General features: G+C 49.6%; 1 protein-coding gene across 5 annotated transcripts in view; it reads right to left on the reverse strand.

Moving 5' to 3' along the window:
- DOCK2 (dedicator of cytokinesis 2) overlaps positions 1 to 24,238 on the reverse strand; it is a 1,661,574-nt gene that overhangs the window by 598,946 nt on the left and 1,038,390 nt on the right. For all 5 annotated transcript variants that reach the window (XM_073649510.1, XM_073649507.1, XM_073649509.1 and 2 more), the window contains one exon: positions 21,469 to 21,569. In XM_073649510.1, the coding sequence (XP_073505611.1) occupies positions 21,469 to 21,569 (101 nt within the window). The remainder of the gene's footprint in view (positions 1 to 21,468; positions 21,570 to 24,238) is intronic.

Here is a 24,238-nt window from a genome sequence, read left to right on the forward strand (position 1 = left end):
ACTATGAATTAACACATGTGGAATTATATACTTAACAAAAAAGTGTGAAACAACTGAAAATATTTCTTATATTCTAGGTTCTTCAAAGTAGCCACCTTTTGCTTTGATGACTGCTTTGCACACTCTTGGCATTCTCTTGATGAGCTTCAAGAGGTAGTCACCGGAAATGGTCTTTCAACAATCTTGAAGGAGTTCCCAGAGATGCTTAGCACTTGTTGGCCCTTTTGCCTTCACTCTGCGGTCCAGCTCACCCCAAACCATCTCGATTGGGTTCAGGTCTGGTGACTGTGGAGGCCAGGTCATCTGGCGTAGCACCCCATCACTCTCCATCTTGGCCAAATAGCCCTTACACAGCCTGGAGGTGTGTTTGGGGCCATTGTCCTGTTGAAAAATAAATGATGGTCCAACTAAACGCAAACTGGATGGAATAGCATGCCGCTGCAAGATGCTGTGGTAGCCATGCTGGTTCAGTATGCCTTCAAGTTTGAATAAATCCCCAACAGTGTCACCAGCAAAGCACCCGCACACCATCACACCTCCTCCTCTATGCTTCACGGTGGGAACCAGGCATGTAGAGTCCATCCGTTCACCTTTTCTGCGACGTACAAAGACACGGTGGTTGGAACCAAAGATCTCAAATTTGGACTCATCAGACCAAAGCACAGATTTCCACTGGTCTAGTGTCCATTCGTTGTGTTCTTTAGCCCAAACAAGTCTCTTCTGCTTGTTGCCTGTCCTTAGCAGTGGTTTCCTAGTAGCTATTTTACCATGAAGGCCTGCTGCACAAAGTCTGCTCTTAACAGTTGTTGAAGAGATGTGTCTGCTGCTAGAACTCTGTGTGGCATTGACCCGGTCTCTAATCTGAGCTGCTGTTAACCTGCAATTTCTAAGGCTGGTTTCTTTGGTTCAAAGTTTTCCCAATTTTTCGGACTGACTGACCTTCATTTCATAAAGTAATGATGGCCACTCGTTTTTCTTTACTTAGCTGCTTTTTTCTTGCCATAATACAAGTTCTAACAGTCTATTCAGTAGGCTGTGTATCCACCAGACTTCTTCACAACACAACTGATGGTCCCGACCCCATTTATAAGGCAAGAAATCCCACTTATTAAACCTGACAGGGCACACCTGTGAAGTGAAAACCATTTCCGGTGACTACCTCTTGAAGCTCATCAAGAGAATGCCAAGAGTGTGCAAAGCAGTCATCAAAGCAAAAGGTGGCTACTGTGAAGAACCTAGAATATAAAACATATTTTCAGTTGTTTCACACTTTTTTATTAAGTATATAATTCCACATGTGTTAATTCATAGTTTTGATGCCCTCAGTGTGAATGTACAATTTTCATAGTCATGAAAATACAGAAAAATCTTTAAATGAGGTGTGTCCAAACTTTTGGTCTGTACTGTATATATATATATATATATATATATATATATATATATATATATATATATATGTATATGTATATATATATATGTATATATATATATATAGTACAATGCCGAAGTTTTCACTTCTTACACATGAGTGATATCTATTGTAAATTCTACAATAGCTCAGAATCCGGCGAATTCTCTCAACGCACAGTGCAGACCGGGGAGTATAGTCTTCCGTACAGTATTATGGGCACCACATAGTCCTCCATACAGTATTATGGGCCCCATATATTGCTCCATACAGAATAATGGACCCCATTTATTTCTTCATACAGAATAATGGTCCCCATATAACGCTCCATACAGAATAATGGTCCCCATATAACGCTCCATACAGAATAATGTTCCCCATATGACGCTCCATGCAGAATAGTGGGCCCCATATAATGCTCCATACAGGATACTGGTCCCCATATAACGCTCCATACAGGATACTGGTCCCCATATATCGCTCTACACAGGATACTGGCCCTCATATAATGATCCATACAGAATACTGGCTCCCATATAACGCTCCATGCAGGCTGTGACCCCGCATAATGCTCCATGCAGGCTTTTCCCCTCTTATAATGCTCCATGCAGGCTGTTCTCCCCATATACCCATATAATGCCCCATGCAGGATGTCACCCCCCTTATAATGTCCCATGCATTATGTCACCCCCCTTATAATGCCCCATGCATTATGTCACCCCCCCCCTTATAATACCCCATGCAGGATATCACATGTCACCCCCCCCCTTATAATACCCCATGCAGGATGTCACCTCTCCCCCCATATAATACCCCATGCAGGATGTCACCCCCCCTTTTATTGCCCCATGCAGGATGTCAAACTCACCCCCTTATAATGCCCCATGCAGGATGTCACACACAGCCCCCCACCCCTTATAATGCCCCATGCAGGATGTCACCCACCTCCTCCCTTATAATGCCCCATGCAGGATGTCACACACACCCCCCTCCCTTATAATGCCCCATGCAGGATGTCACACACCACCCCCCTCCCTTACAATGCCCCATGCAGGATGTCACCCCCCCTTTTAATGCTCCATGCAGGATATCACCCTCCCCCCCTTCCTCCCTTAGAATGTCCCATGCCTCCATACATTGAAAAAAAATCAATTACTCACCTCACTCCTCACCTGCTGCCGCTGCTCTGGACTGTAGAGTTGCCGGCGTTTTCCCACTCTGCGCTGTGATGGCTCAGGGGAGGGCGTGGTGGAAAGACATCACAGCACCCTCTGACCTGAGACATCACAGTGCAGCAGCCATGGAAGAGACCACAGCTGCTGCGGAGGCATGGGGAGAGGTAAGTATTGTTTCGCCGGCTGCCGGGGCCTTGACAAAGCGGGGGGAGCAGGCGCTGACCCCGCTCTCCTCCACTCAAGGGTCCATAGCACAGCGGGGTGCCCGATGGTGAGTGGGCCCCCCCACCTGCTCATGGCCCCGGCACTTGCCCAGGTGCGCCGTGTGCTGATGCCGGCCCTACCCTCAGTACTCAGTCCCCAGCCGCCACTATTTCTCCTGGTGTGCCGTCCCATACAAGCACGGGTCCCAGAACATTACCCGTACCCTCACCAACTGGGAACGACCACCTAACCACAGACACGTGGGCAAGTGCTTGTGGCCAGGGATGGTACATCTATCTGATGGCACCCAGGGTTAATATTGTGGAACCAGGACCCAGTTGGATCCTGGGACGAAACATGTTCTCCCGATGCAGATGATTGCAGGCTCTGGGTCAATCAAGCTTCAACACAATGTTCACAAGGTTGACAGCAGCATTGGTCTGTCTCTCTTATAGAAGGAGCCAGTCTCTGGAGAAGCTGTGGTGTTCGTTGTTATTGCAGCGGTTATGTTTTCTGTTGAAGGGATAAGAGAATTTTTTGTTGTTATCTTCCCATTGTCTGTCTTACCTTCCTAGTGTTGTCCTATTGTAGTGGTGAGACTAGTATCTCGCTGGCCTGAGCACTAGCCAGGTTAAGTCCAGGGCCAGAGAGGACTTAGGCACATGATTGTGCACGGGGGGAAGGACTCCTCTATGGACGAGGACAGACACAGGTTGATGTTTGGAGGTGTCCCTTCCCTTGTTCCTTACTTGTTGCATCCGTCTGTTGTGCTGTCCACCAGACATCCCCTTGTCAATCCGTGACAGTGGTACTTTCCTGGAATGAGCTTGTCTCCAACCAGCCAGGAATATCCAGTGAATTATGGCACGCCATGGTTTGGTATTAGCACCCAGTAGCAGAAGCGAAGCCATACACAATTTCATGGGGTTAAGGTCAGACGAGTTTGCTGACCCATCAAGCACAGTGATACTGTTGTTTTAAAATCAAGTATTGGTACTTTTGGCTGTGTGGACAGGTGCGAAGTCCTGCTGGAGAATGAAATTTCCATCTCCAAAAAGCTTGTCGGCAGAGGGAAGCATGAAATGCTCTAAAATTTCCTGGTAGACGGCTGCACTGACTTTGGTCTTGATAAAACACAGTCGACCTACACCAGCAGATGGTATGGCTCCCCAAACTATCACTGATTGTGGAAACTTCACAATAGACCTCAAGCAGCTTGGATTGTGTGCCTCTCCACTCTTCCTCCAGACTCTGGGACCGTGATTTCCAAATGAAAATTGGAACTCTGGGAACTTGTGGAGTGTGTCAATGACTGCCTTCTGGACATCTGTCAAGTCAGCAGTCTTCCCAATGATTGTGGAGCCTACTGAAAAAGACTAAGGGACCTTTTAAAATGCTTAGGAAGCCTTTTCAGGTGTTTTTGTTAATTATTTTAATTTACTGAGATAATGACTTTTGTGTTTTCATTGGCTGTGAGCCATAATCATCAACATTAACAGAAATAAACACTTGAAATAGATCACTCTGTTTGTAATGACTCTATATAATATATGAATTTCACTTTTTGTATTTAAGAACTGAAATAAATTAACTTTTTGATGATATTCTAATTTAGTGATATGCACTTGTAGAACTATCAGTGGCGATTCCATGGAGCAAACTGAGAGTTTTTAACTACCAAGCAAGGGTGTGTCAATCAGTAGCAGGAGGTGGAGGTTGCCACCGGGTCCTAAAGGAAGAAGGATTAAGAAGGCGTCTGCAATGCCAAGCACAGTGACCTTCTACAGCCGCATCCAGAGAGACTGTCTGTTACACCTGACACACCGGTGACAGTAACCCCCATCTACGAGTGGCCTCCGGACACTCAGGACCAGGTTTCTCAGGACAAGAGGTGTGGAATGAACAAAATAGCCTGGGGGCATTCACCTCGGATGCTGAAACCCACATCCTTTCTTCTGGACCATAACCCTTCCAGAGCACCAAGTACTGGAGGGAACGACGCTGGAGGCGAGAATCTACAATCCTCAAAATGTGAAAGTCCAAATTACCATTAACCATAATTGGGGAAGGTAGAGGAAAAGTATAGCTGCACCCAAGTCAAGAACGGAATGCTTTCCAGGAAACAAACTGGGTCCCCTGATCTGACCCCACATTGGAGGGAACCATGTGAAGCTTCATGATCTCATTTATAAATACCTGAGCAAGAGTCTTGGCATTCGGAAATGCCAGTAATGCGACAAAGTGAACCATTTTACTAAACCTACCTACAACTACAAAAACCACAGTTTCACCTGCAGATACCGGTAGGTCAGTAATGCAATCCATGGACAATTGTGTCCATGGTCTTCTAGGAATAGGTAGTGGAAGAAGAGTACCAGACGAATGAGTATGCAATAGTTTAGAACGCGTGCAAATACCACAAGCAGACACGTGTTCTACCACATCCCGATGCAAACCCGGCCAACAAAAACTATGAGAAAGGAGATCCGTAGTTGCCTTACTACCTGGATGACCAGCAAGCACAGAGTTGTGATGTTCCCTAATTATCTTGGACGGCAGATTTGATGGTACAAATAACCATCCCGAAGGGCAGGAGGCAGGGGTGTCCCCCTGAGCCTCCAACACCTCACCATCTAAATCAGGGTACAACGCAGAAATGACAACCCCCTTCTGCAAAATCAGGGCCCTGTTCTCATGGTCACTACCACCAGGGAAGCTCTGGGACAAAGCATCAGCCTTGGCGTTTTTGACCCCTGGACAGAATGTGACAACAAAATTGAACATAGTAAAAACAGGGACCATTTCATTTGCCTAGGGTTGAGACGTGTCTCTACCTCCAAGACACCTGTCTGGGAGGGCAATCTTGGGTTCAAGCTGGAACGGCCTACCTGCTGAGACCTCAGCATTAGAGACCTGCAGCCACTGTTGCCGCTGCTTAACCTAATAATGGAGGTAAGTCACCTCCAGAGAAAGCCTGCACAGCTGCTCTGCCAGCTCTGCCAGCTCTAACATACCCAGAAAACACACACACAAATTAAACCATGTGTCAGTTTTTTTTTTCTTATTTATGCACGACCGGTGATAATTTCACTCAAGGTGTGGGAAAGAATAAGTGCAAAACGAAGGGAAGAGGGGGAGGAAGCCCAAACACTAGGGAAAGGGGGAGTGGAGCCCTATGCAGATATAATATCACCCTGCCTACCCTACCGTTCCTATATAGGTTTAACACCTATAGCTTAGCCCTAGATAGGGGGCAATGGAGTGAGCACTGGTCAGGCCCCACTATAAACTAAATACAACAAGGTAGACAAACAAAGGGGATACACTTAGCTTGAGCACACTCCAGAGAGATAACGCCAACTGCTCCCAAAGGGCACTAGAAAAGAAGTTAGCCGACTGCTAGTGCTCCAAGCCTGCACCAAGGTATATAGAACTATCACCAGTGATTCTGTGGCACCCCAGGGGTCTGGTTGCCACAGTAATAGAAATATTATGTCTGAGAGCAAGTGGGAGGTTTCTCTGGTCAGGAACCCTTCAGCATGCAACACCACCTGCCCAGACCTGGGAGGGGAGGAATCTGCCCTTATAAACTGGGTCTGGGGCGGGATTAGGGAGTGAAGTCCCAGACAGAGACGCAGTCTGGTCTGGAGAGCAGCAGACACAGGGAAAGAAAGACCTAGGAGCTCTGTAGGAGCTAGGGGCAGAAGACCAGGGGCTGGAAGCTAAGTGGAGATATAGCTCGCCCTGGCTGAGGACACTAAAACTGGACACCGGAGTCCAAGGCTGTGGGGACTGATATACACCCAGCAGCAGAAACCAGCCGGCAGGGGATTCCAGGTCCTCTGGCCATAGAAGCCCGGAGGCTCAGTCACAAGGAAGGGACCAGCGCAGCCATCCAGGAGCGGAGGCTAACAGAAGGCCCCAAGTCACCAGCCATACGGGTGAGCACCACACGGTATACTCAGGGACATGGGCTCCTTGTAACCGCTTACAGCAAGGTAGCCAGAAAGAGTGCAGATAGACGGGGAGGCCTACAACTCCACCTGGCCAGGGGAACTCCTGCTTGCTCGCAGACTGACCAGGCCCCTTATACTAATCAGTACTCCCGGGAGGGTCTGCCTCCTTATCACCAGTAAAGACCCTGAACGGCACTGCAAAGACTCTGAGTAATTCCTGCTGCGCTCGTGCACCATCTCTCCCATCATCCACGCTAACTGCCCTGAAGCTATACTCCTCCCGTGGAGAGTCATCCCATTCTAAGCTGCACACATAATACCAGCCTCAGCGGTCTGCCCTACAGCGGCGGTCCCCACTGACCGCAATCCATGGGTGGCGTAGTCGGACACTTATTATAACACTAAGACTGCCACTGGTTTGACCGCCCTGGGCACGGACCGGGTCACTGCCACGGAAGACTACAACCCCCAGCGATCCGGCTCCGGGTACTCCCGCACACGTGCATCCACAGCACAGGCCCAGGGGGCGCGTCAACTTTGGCGTAGTCGGCAGGATTCAAACCAACCCGCCCCAACGGGCATTGCGTGCCTGAAAAAGACTTTTTGCACTTACCTGAGAGAGGTTTCCCGCCGTCCGGAGCCGTTTCCCGCCATCAGACGCCATCTTGGGTCATTTACCGCCGTCTTCTGCCATCTTCCTGCCATCCGCAGCCGCTTCCCGCCATCGGACGCCATCTTCAGAACGCCACACGGGAAGAAGAGGGGCGTGGAAGCCGAAAGCGCGCAAGATCCGAAGCTCCGCCCCGTGCTCCGACGCTGCGTAAGGTCCTTGAAGGGCGGAAGTGCGACGCTGACGTCACAGGAGCGTGACGCAAGGTCCTCAACCCCGAAGATCGACTGCGGAGCCGCGACCTACGGAAGAAGAGCATTGCAAGGTAGGCCACGGTCCACTAGGGGGGAAGGAGGATGTCGGATACCGAGGGGAGCTCCACCGCCACACCGGCCGCCAGCGCAACCGCTATTGCGGTCATGCCATTCACCATGCCCTATATCCCGGGGGCAACCTGGCTACCCCAGTACTCAGGGGAGTCACATACCCTAAGTGACTTTAGGGAAAGACTGGACAGCCTGTTCCAGGTATACCCCCTCACGGAAGAGCAAAAAGTAAGCATCTTGGTGGCCCAATTAATCGGGGCAGCCCAAAGGGAGGTAAAGTCCTGGTCACCTAGGAAGAAGAGGACTGTCAGAGAAATACTAGCCCGGCTGAAAGACACATTTGATACCCAAACCTCAGCCGAAATAAAACTCAGATTTTACGGGTGCAAACAGCGGGCACACGAAAGTATAAGAGACTATGCTCTAAACCTACAAGAGGCCCTGAGAGCCATTTACAGGCGGACCCTGACAGTGTGGGGAATGAAGACAAGCTGTTGACTGAACAATTTATTGAGGGTCTACTGTGCAATGCCCACCGAACCCAGTTGCAGGCAATGGCCTTACAGGACCCTCACCTGGACTTTGCACAGTTCAAGGACAGAGCCATCCGGGTGCTCCGAGAACCGGCACCAGGTGGCGCTGTGACCCACAGGCACCCTGCTGTCACTTATCACCAGGAGACGGCGCCCTTGGCTGCAGGGCCTGTGGGAGCTGATGCGCAGGCTTTGAACAGTAACCCGGCTACAGACCTGCACCATCAGGTCCAAGAGCTCACTAAAAGCATAGCCGCGCTAACCAGAACTGTGCAGTCTTTGCAGGTTTCTTCTCCAGGAAAGATCCAGCTGGCATCCGGACGGGAGGACGTCCCGTGGTACCGACAGAGGAGGATCCCAACATCCAGAGGAAGACCCAGCGACAGATACAATGAGGACGGACGACCCATCTGCCGCCGCTGCAATCAACCCGGACATATGGCAAGGTACTGTCATTTAAACAGGCATAACCTGGGGTAGAGGGCCAACCCCCAGGCATAAGATCATCAAGCCCCTCGAACTGGCGTGATAAATACATAGGGGGATGTCCGGTCTTGCCTGTGGTACTGGACGGTATTCCTATGAGTGCCCTACTGGACACCGGGTCACAGGTCACCACCATGCCGTACGTGCTCTTCAAGCGGTACTGGAATGACTCGGACATAGCCCGCTACCCAGATGACGACCTGAGCATTATCACCAGCAATGGTCAGCCCGTGCCACAGACAGGATTTAAGGAGGTGACCATCAAGTTCGGTAAAGTTGAACTGCCGGCACAAGGACTGATCATTGTGGACATTGACCGTCGCGAGTGTCACCCAAAGATAACCCTAGGTATTAACGTAATGAAAAACTGTCTTGCAGAGGTGATTCTTATTTTGCAACAGGTTGCCAAGAACGCCAGTTCCAGCCAGCAGCGTGTCCTCCAAAAAGAAATCCGGGCACTGATGAAGCGGCAACAAGTGGAACTATCGGTGGTGAGATAGGTAGCGTGAGAATGTGTGACCCGTTCCCTATTGCTATGCCCCCAAAAAGTGAGATGATGATTTGGTGTCGGGCGGCTATTGGTCTAAGAGGTAGAGACTACCAAGCAATGGTAGAACCCGTCTACTCAGACAGTAGGCCCACCATTTTGACAGCACGGGGGGGTGGTCGATGTACGACACGGGAGGGTACCAGTCCGCATCATAAATATCGGGGAGAGAAGTATACCTGCCCCGGTATGCTGTGCTAGCCAAATTGTTCACCATCAACCAGAAATCTGTACAGGCCGTGGAACCCTTGCCTCCATCTCAACCAGAGGAAGGTAACGGCTCTAAGAGACCAATAGAGGACTGGTGTCAGCAGCTGCATTTGGGTACTGACTCCACTCCCTCACACCAAAAACGGGGAGTCTATGGGGTGGTTCAAGAGTATGAGAGAGTGTTTAGTAAACACCCGCTAGACTTTGGGCGAGTAAAGGGGGTAGAACATCACATCCCCACGGGAGACCATCCTCCTATAAAGGAGAGATACCGACCCGTACCCCCTGCACACTTTCAACACGCCAAGGGGATGCTGAAAGACATGAAGGAGGCTGGGGTAATCAGGGACAGTTGTAGCCCCTGGGCAGCTCCACTAGTCTTAGTGAAAAAGAAAGACAACACCATGAGAATGTGTGTGGACTACAGAGAGGTCAACCGTATCACACACAAAGATGCGTACCCGTTACCTAGAATAGAAGAATCTTTAGCTGCATTAAAATCTGCTAACTTCTTCTCCACTTTGGATCTCACTAGCGGGTACTGGTGTAGCGCCCCGAGGGTTCGGCCGCTACAGGGGTATTGCACCTCAGACCAGAGGTGTGATATTCCACTCCCAGGTAAGGATGGAGTATGGACCAGGACTCAGTTAGCTGCATACAGCACACACACCCCATTTCCGAGGGACAGCTCAACGGTGCTCCCACTAGACAGAAGTGCAGGCACGACTGACTATGTCCCTGCCTGGAGTGGGGAGGGGGGTGGAACACCCAGTGCTGTAGGGGCAGATAGGGGTTGGTTCCTGAACGTAGATAGGAGCTCATTGGTTGCTGGTCACCTGGGCTCATGGCTAGAGGGAAGTATAAAAGAGAGGAGCCATCTTAGATCTGGGTTCAGTCAGAGAAGAAGACAGGGAGCAGCAGCTCAGGCTGAGTGCTGCTCCAGAGGCAGGCCTAGAGAAGAGGCCAGAGCCTGAGAGGAGAAGGAGAGGTGGGCCTGGAGAAGAGGCCAAGGGAAGGAGGAGAAGACAGAAGGGGAGAGAAGGAGAGAGAGAGAAACAGAAGGGCTCAGGAACAAGAAGGTGGAAGGGACCCTAAGAACCCACGAGAATCCAGGGTGAAGGGTCAGGCAGATTAAGGGTACCGGATCCCAAGTTGGTGGAGGAGAAACTACCCTCAGCCAAAGACCGGTCGTCGTGATCATTTATTGATGCGACACCTCATCAAACCTGCTAGGAAAGCACCATATAGGACAGCGGAGGATGGGGCCCACGTTTAACCGCACAGGTCCGCGGCAGCTGGACAAAAGTGGGTCACTGGTGTGGCAGGCCAGAGAAAGGATTAAAGGGGGTCCTGTGCCATGCTCCTGAACTGCCTGGGAGTTGACCGAGCCCCGCACCTGGTGGACGCAGCACGGCTCGGGCGGTCACTACCTGTACAGAAGTGACCTGGATGACCTGAACTGTGAGTAAAAGACATTGGACTGCAGTACGTTGTCTGTGTGCTCTTTCGCTCCTCCAGCACTACCGGTACTGGGACTCTCACCACCATCACTCCCACCATCCACTACACTGCCCTGGGGCCGCACTCTTCCCGTGGGGAGTCACACAATCCCAGCTGCACACGTCATCAGCCCCAGCGGACTGCCTTGCCGCGGCGGTTCCTAATAGCCGCAATCCACGGGTGGCGTAGTCGGACATTATCTAAAACATCTGAAAGACTACCACTGGTCTGACCACCCTGATCCGTGGGACCGGGCCGCCACTACTACTTCCAGCGTCTCCCTATCGCCCGGTTCCGCGTGCCCCACGGCCCAGGGGGCGAGTCAGCTTTGGCGTAGTCGGCAGGATGGTTACCCACCTGCTACAAGCGGGTATTGCGCGCCTGAAAAGAGACTGTTTTATTGTACCAAAGATGGCGCCCACCCCAGAAGAACGAGCGCCATAATGTGCGCGCCAAAAGACAACAGGAAGCCACCTCCCATCGTGGGCCAGGTCCCAGAATGGCGCCAAAGAAGGAGCCCACCCCCAACAGCCATGAGAGCGGCTGTGGAGATGTCCGTCAATGTGGGGGAGCTGCCCCTGAGAGTGATTGTCAGCAGAATGCCCCAGGACCACCCCCCCTGGGGGCGGAAAGAGAAGAAAACTGTGGATCAGGGCGCGGTCTGGATCAGTCTTGCCAGGCCGCACCCGAAGATAGAGACAGGAACCAGCTCCAGCGCCCTGGCGCGTGGCCTGCTGCAGGCCGAATCCCCATGCAGCTTCACGGAGCTGCTAGCACATCTCCCCAAGGAAGACCCCGAGTATGTGTGGGCTGCGCTGGAGGAGCTGGACCGGAGGATGGTCCGGGCGCAGTGGGACGTGATTGCCGGGTGGAAAGAAGAAATGGCCGCTACTAACCGGTTCCCAGGCCATCGACACCGCCAGCGAGCCCCGCCCCACGCCGTGCCCTCTGACCCCGGGCGTGATCAGCAGACCACAATCGCAGGCCCGGTCGCAAGGCCTAGATCCCCCGTACGCCGCCCGTCGACGGGAGTACTGCCGCCAACAGCTGGAGGTGTTCGAGAGGGAACAGCGGGAGCGGCGCATGAAACAGGGGAAGCTGCAGGCCCAGAGTGCGGAGCAGAAGATGAAGACCCGACGAGATTCCCGAGCTGCCCGCGGTCCCCGAGTCACCGGAACTGTCATAAAATTTCACATGGAACATGGCTGCGGTTTCATCCGAGACCCTGAGACCATCAGCGATGTATTCGTGACAAGGAGAGATGTGGAGAGCCACCTGCCGGAGGATCATCGAGGGCGGGATCTGTTTCCAGGGGATGTGGTGTCTTACACCCGACACCAAGGCGTGAAGGGATGGTACGCCCTCCACGTCCACAGAGTAGTAGAGGAGGAGGAACAGCACTACTCGGACGCTGAGTACCAAGAGGACCCGGATGGGCCTGAAGATAACGAGGAGGAGCAAGGCGCATATGGAGGACGACGATAGAAAGTAAGAAGAAGCGCCAATGTAAATAGTTACCCGTAAGGGTACAAAGGAACTGTGTGGGACTGTTTCAAATTGGGTGTGGTCCCCGTTGGGACTGATATAGGACTGTGTGAAAGTTATCCCCTACATCCTCTAACAGGCTGAGGACTGTGAGCAGCCATTTCCCTTCCCAAAACTGGCCGAGGACTGAGAACGGCCACCCCTTGTATATAGTTGCGCTTCCTAAAGCGCCCCCTACTGGTTTTATAAAAAGACTGCAACATCTACCTCAAGGCAAATTTGCTGGACTGTTGCACTTAGAAGAAGAAAGAACACCTGGTCGCAAGTTGCACCGAGGCCATGATCCAAGAATACAAGAATGTGTCTTATTTAAAAATGTTTTATATGAAGAGTTTAATATGCTGCTAGAAAATGTTTTACATAATCTTGAAACCGTTTTATATGATAAGTGACAAAAGAGTTCCAGAAGTATTAGTATGTGTTTTATAATAGTGACAAGAAAAGAAAAGTGTGTCCCATAAAGGGAGTTGAACAATGTCGTCCGTTTCTAAATGTAAAAAAGTTTTAAAAAGTTTTGCATGTCCTGTAATCAACTGTTTTTGCTCTTTTCCAGCCCGAGGACGTGCTGTGCTTTACCAGGGGGGAATGTAGCGCCCCGAGGGTTCGGCCGCTACAGGGGTATTGCACCTCAGACCAGAGGTGTGATATTCCACTCCCAGGTAAGGATGGAGTATGGACCAGGGCTCAGTTAGCTGCACACAGCACACACACACCCCATTTCCGAGGGACAGCTCAACGGTGCTTCCACTAGACAGAAGTGCAGGCACGACCGACTATGTCCCTGCCTGGAGTGGGGAGGGGAGTGGAACACCCAGTGCTGTAGGGGCAGATAGGGGTTGGTTCCTGAGCGTAGATAGGAGCTCATTGGTTGCTGGTCACCTGGGCTCATGGCTAGAGGGAAGTATAAAAGGGAGGAGCCATCTTAGATCTGGGTTCAGTCAGAGAAGAAGACAGGGAGCAGCAGCTCAGGCTGAGTGCTGCTCCAGAGGCAGGCCTAGAGAAGAGGCCGGAGCCTGAGAGGAGAAGGAGAGGTGGGCCTGGAGAAGAGGCCAAGGGAAGGAGGAGAAGACAGAACGGGAGAGAAGGAGAGAGAGAGAAACAGAAGGGCTCAGGAACAAGAAGGTGGAAGGGACCCTAAGAACCCACGAGAATCCAGGGTGAAGGGTCAGGCAGATTAAGGGTACCGGATCCCAAGTTGGTGGAGGAGAAACTACCCTCAGCCAAAGACCGGTCGTCGTGATCATTTATTGGTGCGACACCTCATCAAACCTGCTAGGAAGGCACCATATAGGACAGCGGAGGACAGGGCCCACGTTTAACCGCACAGGTCCGCGGTAGCTGGACAAAAGTGGGTCACTGGTGAGGCAGGCCAGAGAAAGGATTAAAGGGGGTCCTGTGCCATGCTCCTGAACTGCCTGGGAGTTGACCGAGCCCCGCACCTGGTGGACGCAGCACGGCTCGGGCGGTCACTACCTGTACAGAAGTGACCTGGAGTACCTGAACTGTGAGTAAAAGACATTGGACTGCAGTACGTTGTCTGTGTGCTCTTTCGCTCCTCCAGCACTACCGGTACTGGGACTCTCACCACCATCACTCCCACCATCCACTACACTGCCCTGGGGCCGCACTCTTCCCGTGGGGAGTCACACCATCCCAGCTGCACACGTCATCAGCCCCAGCGGACTGCCTTGCAGCGGCGGTTCCTAATAGCCGCAATCCACGGGTGGCGTAGTCGGACATTATCTAAAACATCTGAAAGACTACCACTGGTCTGACCACCCTGAGCCGCGGGACCGGGCCGCCACTACTACTCCCAGCGTCTACCTATCGCCTGGTTCCGCGTGCCCCACGGCCCAGGGGGCGAGTCACTGGCAGGTTCCTGTAGCAGAGGCGGACCGGGAGAAGACCGCATTCACCACCCCGATGGGTCTCAGCGAATTTAACTGTATGCCGTTCGGGCTCTGCAACGCACCAGGAACCTTCCAGCGGTTGATGGAATGCTGTCTGGGACACCGGAATTTCGAGACGGTCCTGTTATACCTGGACAATGTCATTGTTTATTCCAAGACCTACGAGGACCACCTGAAACACCTGGCAGAAGTGTTTGACGCCCTGGCAAGCTACAGCCTAAAGGTGAAACCCTCCAAGTGTCACCTCCTGAAACCAAAGGTGCAATACCTGGGACACGTGGTGAGTGCTGACGGAGTAGGGGAAGATCCAGAAGATCTGGAGGAAGTCGAGCTCCCTGCGTTCCACCATCATGGGATTACCCTGTATTCCCACCGTGTGAAGGACAGACGCTCTGTGACGTTCAATCCCTTGCCCCACTACTGCTGGGCCGAAACGCAAGACAGTGATCCAGCAGTCCGTCTGGTGAAGGAAATGCTGACACAGGCCGATGCCCGTCTTGACCCAGACGCTCCGGAGGAGACCAAACAACTGTGGAAGGAGAAAAGTAAGCTGCTTCTCTACAGGGAGAAGCTGTGCCGGAGAATGGTTAACTCTCGAACACATGAGTTGACCTGGCAGGTAGTGGTCCCAAGACGAGACGCGGCTATGGTTCTGGAGGCATACCACAACGGAGCAGGACATTTTGGATGGAAGAAGCTGGAGTTCTTGTTGCGTGAACGGTTCTATTGGGTAGGCATGAGAGGAGCCATCGAGAGGTGGTGCAGAGACTGTGGCCCGTGCAACCTAAGAAGAAAGGACCGTGTCAGCCAGAAGACTCCCCTGCAGCCCATCATCATCAGACAGCCACTGGAACTGGTAGCCCTGGACCATGTGAAACTGGCTCCAAGCAGATCTGGGTATTTCTACGCCCTCACAATCGTGGATCACTACTCCCGGTTCCTGGTGGTGGTCCCTGTCAAGGACTTAACGGCTCAAACAGCAGCTAGGGCCTTCCAGCAGCACTTCTGCCATCCACACGGGTATCCGGAGCAAGTGTTGACGGACAAAGGACCAGCCTTCGAAGCGGAGGTCTTCCAGGAGTTCTGCAACCTGTATGGCTGCAAGAAGATAAGAACAACGCCCTATCACCCGCAGACCAACGGACTATGTGAGAAGATGAACCAGGTGGTGATAGACTTGTTAAAAACGTTGCCCCTGGAAGAACGCAGTCTGTGGCCTGAGAAACTTCCCAATTTGGTGGACTTGTACAATCACATCCCTGTAGGTCCACCAACTGTACCCCGGCTTACCTAATGAGAGCAAGACCTGGTAAGCTGCCTATTGACCTGGATATGGGAGTCCTGACACCTGAGGACACCTCGCCAGAGGCAGACTGGGATACAGAACGGCAGCAGCAGTATCGGAAAGTACAGGAGAGCGTCGAGCGAAGTCTGTCTCAAGCTAGAGAAAGGCAAGAGAAGGCTTATAACCAGTATGCTCCCGCTGTTCCCCTGGTACCTGGAGAGCGGGTCTTGAAGAGAAAGAGGCGGCTCCACAAGTTGGACGACCAGTGGGAGAAGGACCCGTACACCGTACTGCCCTCAAGCCATGAGAACTCAAAAGTCTGTGTTATCAGTAAGGATGGAGGAGAGACCACAGCCATTGTCTCCAGAGACCACCTGAAGAAGTGTCCTGAGCAGCTGCAAAGCCCTGAAGAAGATCAAGAAAACCCTCAACCCGCAGAGGAAGGGGAAGAAATGATCAGTACCGTACTCGGAGACTTCCTCCGGTCTTGGACACAAGTAAACGGCGCTGTTGTGGTACCCATCCTCACCTTTCTCCAGCCAGCCCCTCAAGGACCTACAGAGGAACCGGTAGAGCTAGAAGAGCAGCCGGCCCAAGAGGCAGAAGAGTCCACACCAGCAGTCCAGGAGGATCAACCCTCAAATAGTAGTGAGCCTGCCGTGCCCCTAGTGAGCCAAAGAGTGTGCAGACAGCTGCCCAGCCTACCCGCAACATCCCCTACACCCTGTAGTGCAGAACCAGTTAGTGAGCTCCGTAAGTCCACTAGGGTCACTAGAGGTCAGATGCCCGCTCGCTGGAAAATATAAAATAATGCACTGTAAATTTACCTGTTTATTGAAAAATGTTGATGGTTTTTGTTGTTGCCTGTTATTAACTATCTTTCTCAGTTACCCTGCAGATTTCTTTGGACTAACAGGTTATGGACGCTGGATAACCGGAACAGTTTTGTAGATAGTTGCACCTTAGTGCCTCTTGCGAAGATGGCCGTGGAAGAGAAAACCTGTCTGGCGTGGCCTCCTTGCGGCCCAAAGTAGTTAGTCTCACCTTGCAGCCACGCCCAGGGCCAACGCATGGGGTTTGCTTTGGACAGGTCCCCTATTCTGTGCCAAAACTTCACCTTGGGTGATATGGACACCCGGTTACGGACACGCTGTGACTTCTACAGACTAAAGCTTCTTGTATATATGTTATTGTATTATTGTTTATACCCTTGTATTTGTGTTTTCTTTAAAAATGTGTTTAGTCCCAGAGTACTAAAATTTACTAGGGGGGAATGTGGCACCCCAGGGGTCTGGTTGCCACAGTAATAGAAATATTATGTCTGAGAGCAAGAGGGAAGTTTCAATGGTCAGGAGCCCTTCAGCATGCAACACCACCCGCCCAGACCTGGGAGGGGAGGAATCTGCCCTTATAAACTGGGTCTGGGGCGGGATTAGGGAGTGAAGTCCCAGACAGAGACACAGTCTGGTCTGGAGAGCAGCAGACACAGGGAAAGCAAGACCTAGGAGCTCTGTAAGAGCTTGAGGCAGAAGACCAGGGGCTGGAAGCTAAGTGGAGATATAGCTCGCCCTGGCTGAGGACACTAAAACCGGAGTCCGAGGCTGTGGGGACTGATATACACCCAGCAGCAGAAACCAGCCGGCAGGGGATTCCAGGTCCTCTGGCCATAGAAGCCCAGAGGCTCAGTCAAAAGGAAGGGACCAGCGCCGCCATCCAGGAGCGAAGGCTAACAGAAGGCCCCAAGTCACCAGCCATACGGGTGAGCACCACACGGTATACTCAGGGACGTGGGCTACTTGTAACCGCTTACAGCAAGGTAGCCAGAAAGAGTGCAGATAGACGGGGAGGCCTACAACTCCACCTGGCCAGGGGAACTCCTGCTTGCTCGCAGACAGACCAGGCCCCTTATACTAGCCAGTACTTCCGGGAGGGTCTGCCTCCTTATCACCAGTAAAGACCCTGAACTGCACTGCAAAGACTCTGAGTAATTCCTGCTGCGCTCGTGCACCATCACTCCCATCATCCACGCTAACTGCCATGAGGCTATACTCCTCCCGTGGGGAGTCATCCCATTCTAAGCTGCACACATAATACCAGCCTCAGCGGTCTGCCCTGCAGCGGCGGTCCCCACTGACCGCAATCCACGGGTGGCATAGTCGGACACTTATTATAACACTAAGACTGCCACTGGTTTGACCGCCCTGGGCACGGACCGGGTCACCGCCACGGAAGACTACAACCCCCAGCGATCCGGCTCCGGGTACTCCCGCACACGTGCATCCACAACACAGGCCCAGGGGGCGCGTCAATTCCCAGGAGCAAACAGAGTTTTTAACTACCAAGCGAGGGTGTGTCAATCAGTAGCAGGAGGTGGAGGTCGCCGATGAAGAAAGATTAAGAAGGCGTCTGCAAGGCCAAGCGCAGTGACCTTCTACAGCCAGATCCAGAGCGACTGTCTGTTATACCTGCCACACCTGTGACATTAGCATCACCCTGTATAGTTCCTTGCTCCTTCTGCAATGTATTATTTTTAATTGTGAGCAGCGATAATTTCAGTAGACAGAGAAGCGGGATGGTGAAGCTAATTATGGCATCATCGTCGCTCACCATCTTGGTGGAGTCCTCAAAGTTTTGGAGGACGGCACAGATGTCAGACATCCATGCCCACTCATCAGTTCTTATGTGCGGACGCTGACCTGAATTCCAATGGGCGTGTTTAAGCTGGTACTCAACAACTGCCCTCTGCTACTCACAAATCCTTCCCAACATCAGCAAAGTTGATTTCCAACATGTGGTAACATCACACACCAGTCGATGAACTGGAAGCTGCAAACGCTGCTGAAGCACTGCCAGGGTGGCATAGCTGACTTTCTGAAATGGACACAAGGTAGACAGCAGTGGTGGTCGGTCTCCTAGACAACTAGCAAACTCCTTCATGATAATAGAGGCCATCATCTCCTTAGCTTGCTGGTACTTTTCTGTGGGAATGAGCTTGTCTCCAACCAGCCAGGAATATGCAGTGAATTATGGAACGCCATGGTTTCGTATTAGCACCCAGTACCAGAAGCAAAGCCATCCACAATTTCCATATCTCAGGAATTTTACTTGGTAGACTGGCTGCCCATTAGTTTCTCACAAAATAGCTGAAGACACCTGAGTGGCAGTAGGTGCAAGTTTCTCCAGAATGACCTGTTTGTTAGATATCAGAGGGAGAATAGAATTGGGCTTTGCCAAGGTGCCAGATTGCATATTTTAAATCTTTGCTGGAGACAGTCCACAGTAAAAAAGCAGCCATAGAGTGTCCGGGAACCTTTAGGTCAGTGAAAGGACTGGCATAGAGGGAAACCGTATCTACTCCGGCTGTTATTTCTCCACTACCAGGTTCTGGCCATTGTCACACACGACCATGCCTGGCTGTATGTTCAGCAGTGAGAGCCACAGAATTGCCTGCTCTGTTACAGCTTTCAACAACTCTGCAGTGGTGTTCGGTTTGTCACCTAAGCATATTATCTTCAGCACAGCCTGTTGCCGCTTGTCAGAGGCAGTGCTGCAGTGCTTGAAGCTTGCGACTGATGTCAATTCGGAGATGGAGGCCAAAGAGGAATAGGACGTGCAGGAGCTGTAAAATGTGATTACACTGAGTTTACATTGGCAAGTCTGTTTTTATACTAAAGATCCTGCTGTGTTTTTATTGTTTTGTTTTGCTTTTTACATCTTTTCAAATGTGTATTGGAGTGCGTCCTAATTTTTCGCAGACCTTGAAATTGATGCATACGCAATAACAGTATAGGAGACCCACTCTTTAATAATGGAAAGGACAATTCAAATACATTCTATATTCTAGAATATTACCTGTGGGCTATCGCAGTATGGATAGCATATTACACCAATCCAACCAGGAATTATTGCCTTATACTGCATGCCTCTGGTGCTACAGAAAAAAAATGCAAATCTATTCTATGCCCTATTGATACCGCCATTAGATGCATTTACAATAGGGACAGGTGCTGCTAGGTGGTATCATCAGCTCGAGATGAGTGTTCATTCTGGTCGCATAAATCTCTTCCACAGTCCATAACTTTGTTTTTTGTTATTTATTTGGCCTTATATACAAGTCATCACCCTGGAAAGAATGTTTCTTAACATTTCTTCCAGGAAAATCCATTTTGGCTTCATTTTTGTATGTTTTATTGTCAGTCTGTAAAAGTGGGGTAATACTCTGAAAACATTGTTCACAGATATGCTATTGGTCAGTGACCAAGTGTGAATAGGTTTGAACAACACATAACTGGCAGACTTTAACTGGAGTGTAATATTTGGCATGCTCCAAAAAATGTGATGATTATTACCGCTTTAATATGGGATCATGTCTGATGACCACGGCTTTAAGCAGTGGCATTAGAGATATGGTATTGGTAAGCACCCAAGTGTGAACAGGTAGAACAACACACAATTGGCAGACCTTAACTGGAGTGTAATATTTGGCATGCTCCAAAAAAAGTCACAATTATTACTGCAGTAATATCGAATCACGTCTGATGATCGACAAGTTTCTCTGCTTCCACAATACAGCAATGCAAATAAAATAACAAAAATCTGCCTGTATTCTGCTAACAAGCAAATGGAGCAGTAAAATGGTGTACTGCATTTCTATTTAAGAAAATATAATCAGGATTAAGAGCAAAAATAAAATTATCCCTGATATCTAGGACTATGGATATCTTTAACAGCAGCAGCAGATAGAACGTGCAATGGACCCTATTCTGCTGTATACAGTGTCCACAAACTTTGCCTGCTTAACTCCTGCTATCACAAGAATTAATAATATGCAGCTGGATTAGTCCTTAGAAGGACTGTTAGTTCAGATGGATATATATCTTGCTGTGGAATACCTATACCTAACTAATAAACCGCCAATTCTCTCCCTCACTCAGCAGCAGCTCTCCCTACTATTCCTGTTTCCGGAGAAGACTGTGGCGAGCATAGGGTCACCAGGTCTTATATAGACCTGATGATGTTATGCGGCCAGCCAATCACTGTAATGCCACAACCAACATGGCTGCGGCATTACAGTGAGTGGCAGGCAATCCCCGCATGTTTATTGGATGTCTAAAGAGCACCAAACATGTGGGGCGGGGACCCGAGCTCCCGCCCGAGCATCCTGGAAGTACTCACCAAGCGTCGAGCATCTGGAACAGTGAGGTGCTCGGGCGAGTACTGAGCAGTTGCAAGCACGCTCGCTCATCACTAGTGATTACGTTTCACATTGGTAATGCCCCCTTCATTTAAAATAAGCACTTAGGGCAGACTCTCATTATTATTTTTTGTTTTATTTTACTCACATATATAGCGCTATCACTTCCACAATGATTTACAGACATCATCACATGTCTTTTGAGTGTGGGTGAAAACCCACAAAACCTATACAAAGTCCTTGCAGATTTTATCCTTGGTGGGATGTGAAGTGTGAACCAAAGACCCCAATGCTGCAACCATTGAACCACCATGTTGCACCACTCTCAGGGAGCTCTACGTCTGGCCCATAGATCTTCATAATTCATTTACATATTAAGAAAAAATGTGGATGTCTCTGGAAATAAACATCAGATTACAGATATCAAGGTATCATTTTATTCAACTTTCTAATACTTAAATGCCCATATAGACATGCCACGAGGGTTGATCCTACTGATATTAATTTAAAGAGTTCAATAACTATTTAAATTTGTATCACAGGTTTAGGTACTCTTTAATTGAGAAAATCATTACTTACTTGTACAAAATCTCATTGCGCTTGTCATGAGAGAAATTATCCAGCTGCAGAGAGTCTTGAGTAATAAAAGCTACTGCCAGGTGAAAATAATTGTTCCACAGCTGAAAATTACAATAGATAAAACAATATAAGTCAAGAAAAATATATTTATAATGAATCCCTTCCTGCTGAGGCCAATTTCTACTTTTTTTTTTTTTTCCTCTCCTTCTTCCAAGAGCCCTAACTTTTTTATTTTTCTGCCAACATACCCATATGAGGGCTTGTTTTGTGGAAGACAATGTATACTTTTCAATGACACCATTCATCCTGTGCTGGAAAGTAGAAAAAAAAAATGAAAAGTGGCAAAATTGAGCAAAAAGAGCGATTTTTGGGTTTTTTATTTACCATGTTCATTATGTGGTGACACTAATATGGCAATATGATTCTCCAGGTCAGTACAATTACAAAGATACCAGCAATTCATTTTTTTTTCATTTAAGTGGCAGAATAAAATGTGTAAATTTGTAAAAAAAATGTTATTGCAATTTATAACAGTTTTGCGGCTGTCGAAAAAATGTAATTCTGCCATTTTGATTTTTTTCTCATTACGCAGTGTTTCTGATTAGGTTAATTAATTTATATTTTGATAGATTGGACTTTTATGGATGTAATGATTCTACATTACATATATGGAAAAATATATTTAAAAAAAAAAAAAAAAATTTCAAAAGGGGGGTGATTTGATCTTATTTTTTATATACAATTAAAAACATTTTTTTTTAACTGTATCTGTTAGTCCACTTATGAAATCTGAACCTGCAAACATCCGATTGCTTGTGTAATATACAGCAATATCACTGTACCGTTGTATATAGCAAAAATCATGGTCTTCTATAAACAACCAGCTAGAAGCTGGCATTTACTGTGAAACATTATGACGGGCACGAGTATTTTCAGCAGACCGCAATGTCAACTCATTGGTGCCCCACAATCGCAATAACTGGGGCTCGTGAAATGACATTCCCCCTGCCGGTTGAATACCACTGTCAAGGATTGCAGCTGTTACAGGCAGATCATGCCTGAATGTCATAGCCATCATCTGTCAGGAAAGATCTGTCTCAAAGTCAGGGAGCCGGCATATGGTGTAACTGTATGTCATATGTCAGTAATGGGATAATAAGGACTGTATTAATACTGTCCTTAATGATGTATTAATAATGATGTATTCAAAGATGGCTTCCACACATTTATACAAATGCACAGTATGAAATCGAGCCCTATAAGGAAATCTATGACCTAAGTACAGCCCGGTAGATCCAAAAACAGGTCCCTGTTCCGCTGCAGCAACTCTCAGCATTGTTGCTTCTGGGCACGTGACAGCGATTCTGCCACCTTGACTTCCTCCACATCGGTTTCAGAATTCGCTATCAAACATGGAGCTTCAACAGGCTCCCTGTCTTGCCACGGCTTAAAGAGGTTTACGTAGTACACCTGGTAGGACTTCCTTCTCCCTGGTTGGTGGACCCTTGTTGATGTCACCAAGCTTTTCAATCACTTCAGAGGGGCCCTGCCACTTGGCCACGAACTTGCTCTCCACGATAGGTACCAGCACTAGTACCCAATCCCCAGGTTTGATGTGTCTCACCCTTGCTGATCTATTGTACACCCTTGACTGTGCCTCTTGTGCTTTGAGGAGGTGTTCTTTTACAATGGGCATCACCTCTGCAATCCTCTCTTGCATCTGGGCCACATGTTTGATTACACTCCTGTAGGGTGTAGACTCCGCCACCCAGATCTCCGTTGCTACGTCCAGTAGTCCATGGGGGTGTCGGCCATATAACAGCTCAAACAGGAAGAATCCAGTAGAGGCCTATGGGACTTCACTAATGGAGAACAGAAGGTACGGCAGTAGACAGTCCCAGCCCCGGGCGTCTTTCTCTATGACCTTCTTTAACATGGCTTTCAAGGTTTTGTTAAACCTCTACACTAAGCTATCTGTCTGGGGGTGGTAGACTGAGGTCCCGAGTTGTTGTGTGATTTGCAGGGTTTTGCACAACTAACTCCCTCATCACCCGTGACATAAATGAGGTCCCTTGGTCTATTAGGATCTCCTTAGGCAACCCCGAGAAGATTTGTACCAACTCCCGAGCTATACATTTGGCAGAGGAGTTACATAGTGGCACGGCCTCTGGATACCGCGTAACATAGTCCAGTGCAACCAGGATATACTGATGTCCTCTGGTGGACTTGACCAGGGGTCCCACTAGATCCATGGCTATGCGATCAAACGGCACCTCAATGATTGGCAATGGCACTAAGGGGCTCCAGAAGCGGGCTACCGGGGAGGTCGGCTGGCAGGTGTTACATGACCTACAGTAATTTACAATTTCTTGGTGACAACTGGGCCAGTAGAACCTCTGGAGGATCCTTTCTTGGGGTTTTTCTACCCCCAAGTGACCACATAAAACATGTGTATGGGCCATATCTAACATCCTGCGTCTGTTCGGCCCTGGCACTAGTAACTTCTCGATTACCTCCCCTCTGAGCTTGGTGACCCGAAATAGTAACTCTCCATTTATGGCAAAGTGCGGACATCGCGTGTCATCCCCCGGCTCTTGAGCAACACCATTCAGGACAGTGACATTATCAAATGCCCCTTTTAGAGTCAAGTCTCTGAGCTGGACGGTTCCAAAGTTTCCCCTGGACACCTGCAGCTCAGGGATGCTGGCCTCCTCCTCATCCCCAACAAGCATACAAAAATGAAACCCGTCAGCAGCGGCCTGTGATGAGG

The sequence above is a fragment of the Phyllobates terribilis genome, unplaced genomic scaffold (assembly GCF_046119375.1).
Source record: "Phyllobates terribilis strain yellow unplaced genomic scaffold, ASM4611937v1 Scaffold_10__3_contigs__length_209671492, whole genome shotgun sequence".
Taxonomy (NCBI): domain Eukaryota; kingdom Metazoa; phylum Chordata; class Amphibia; order Anura; family Dendrobatidae; genus Phyllobates; species Phyllobates terribilis.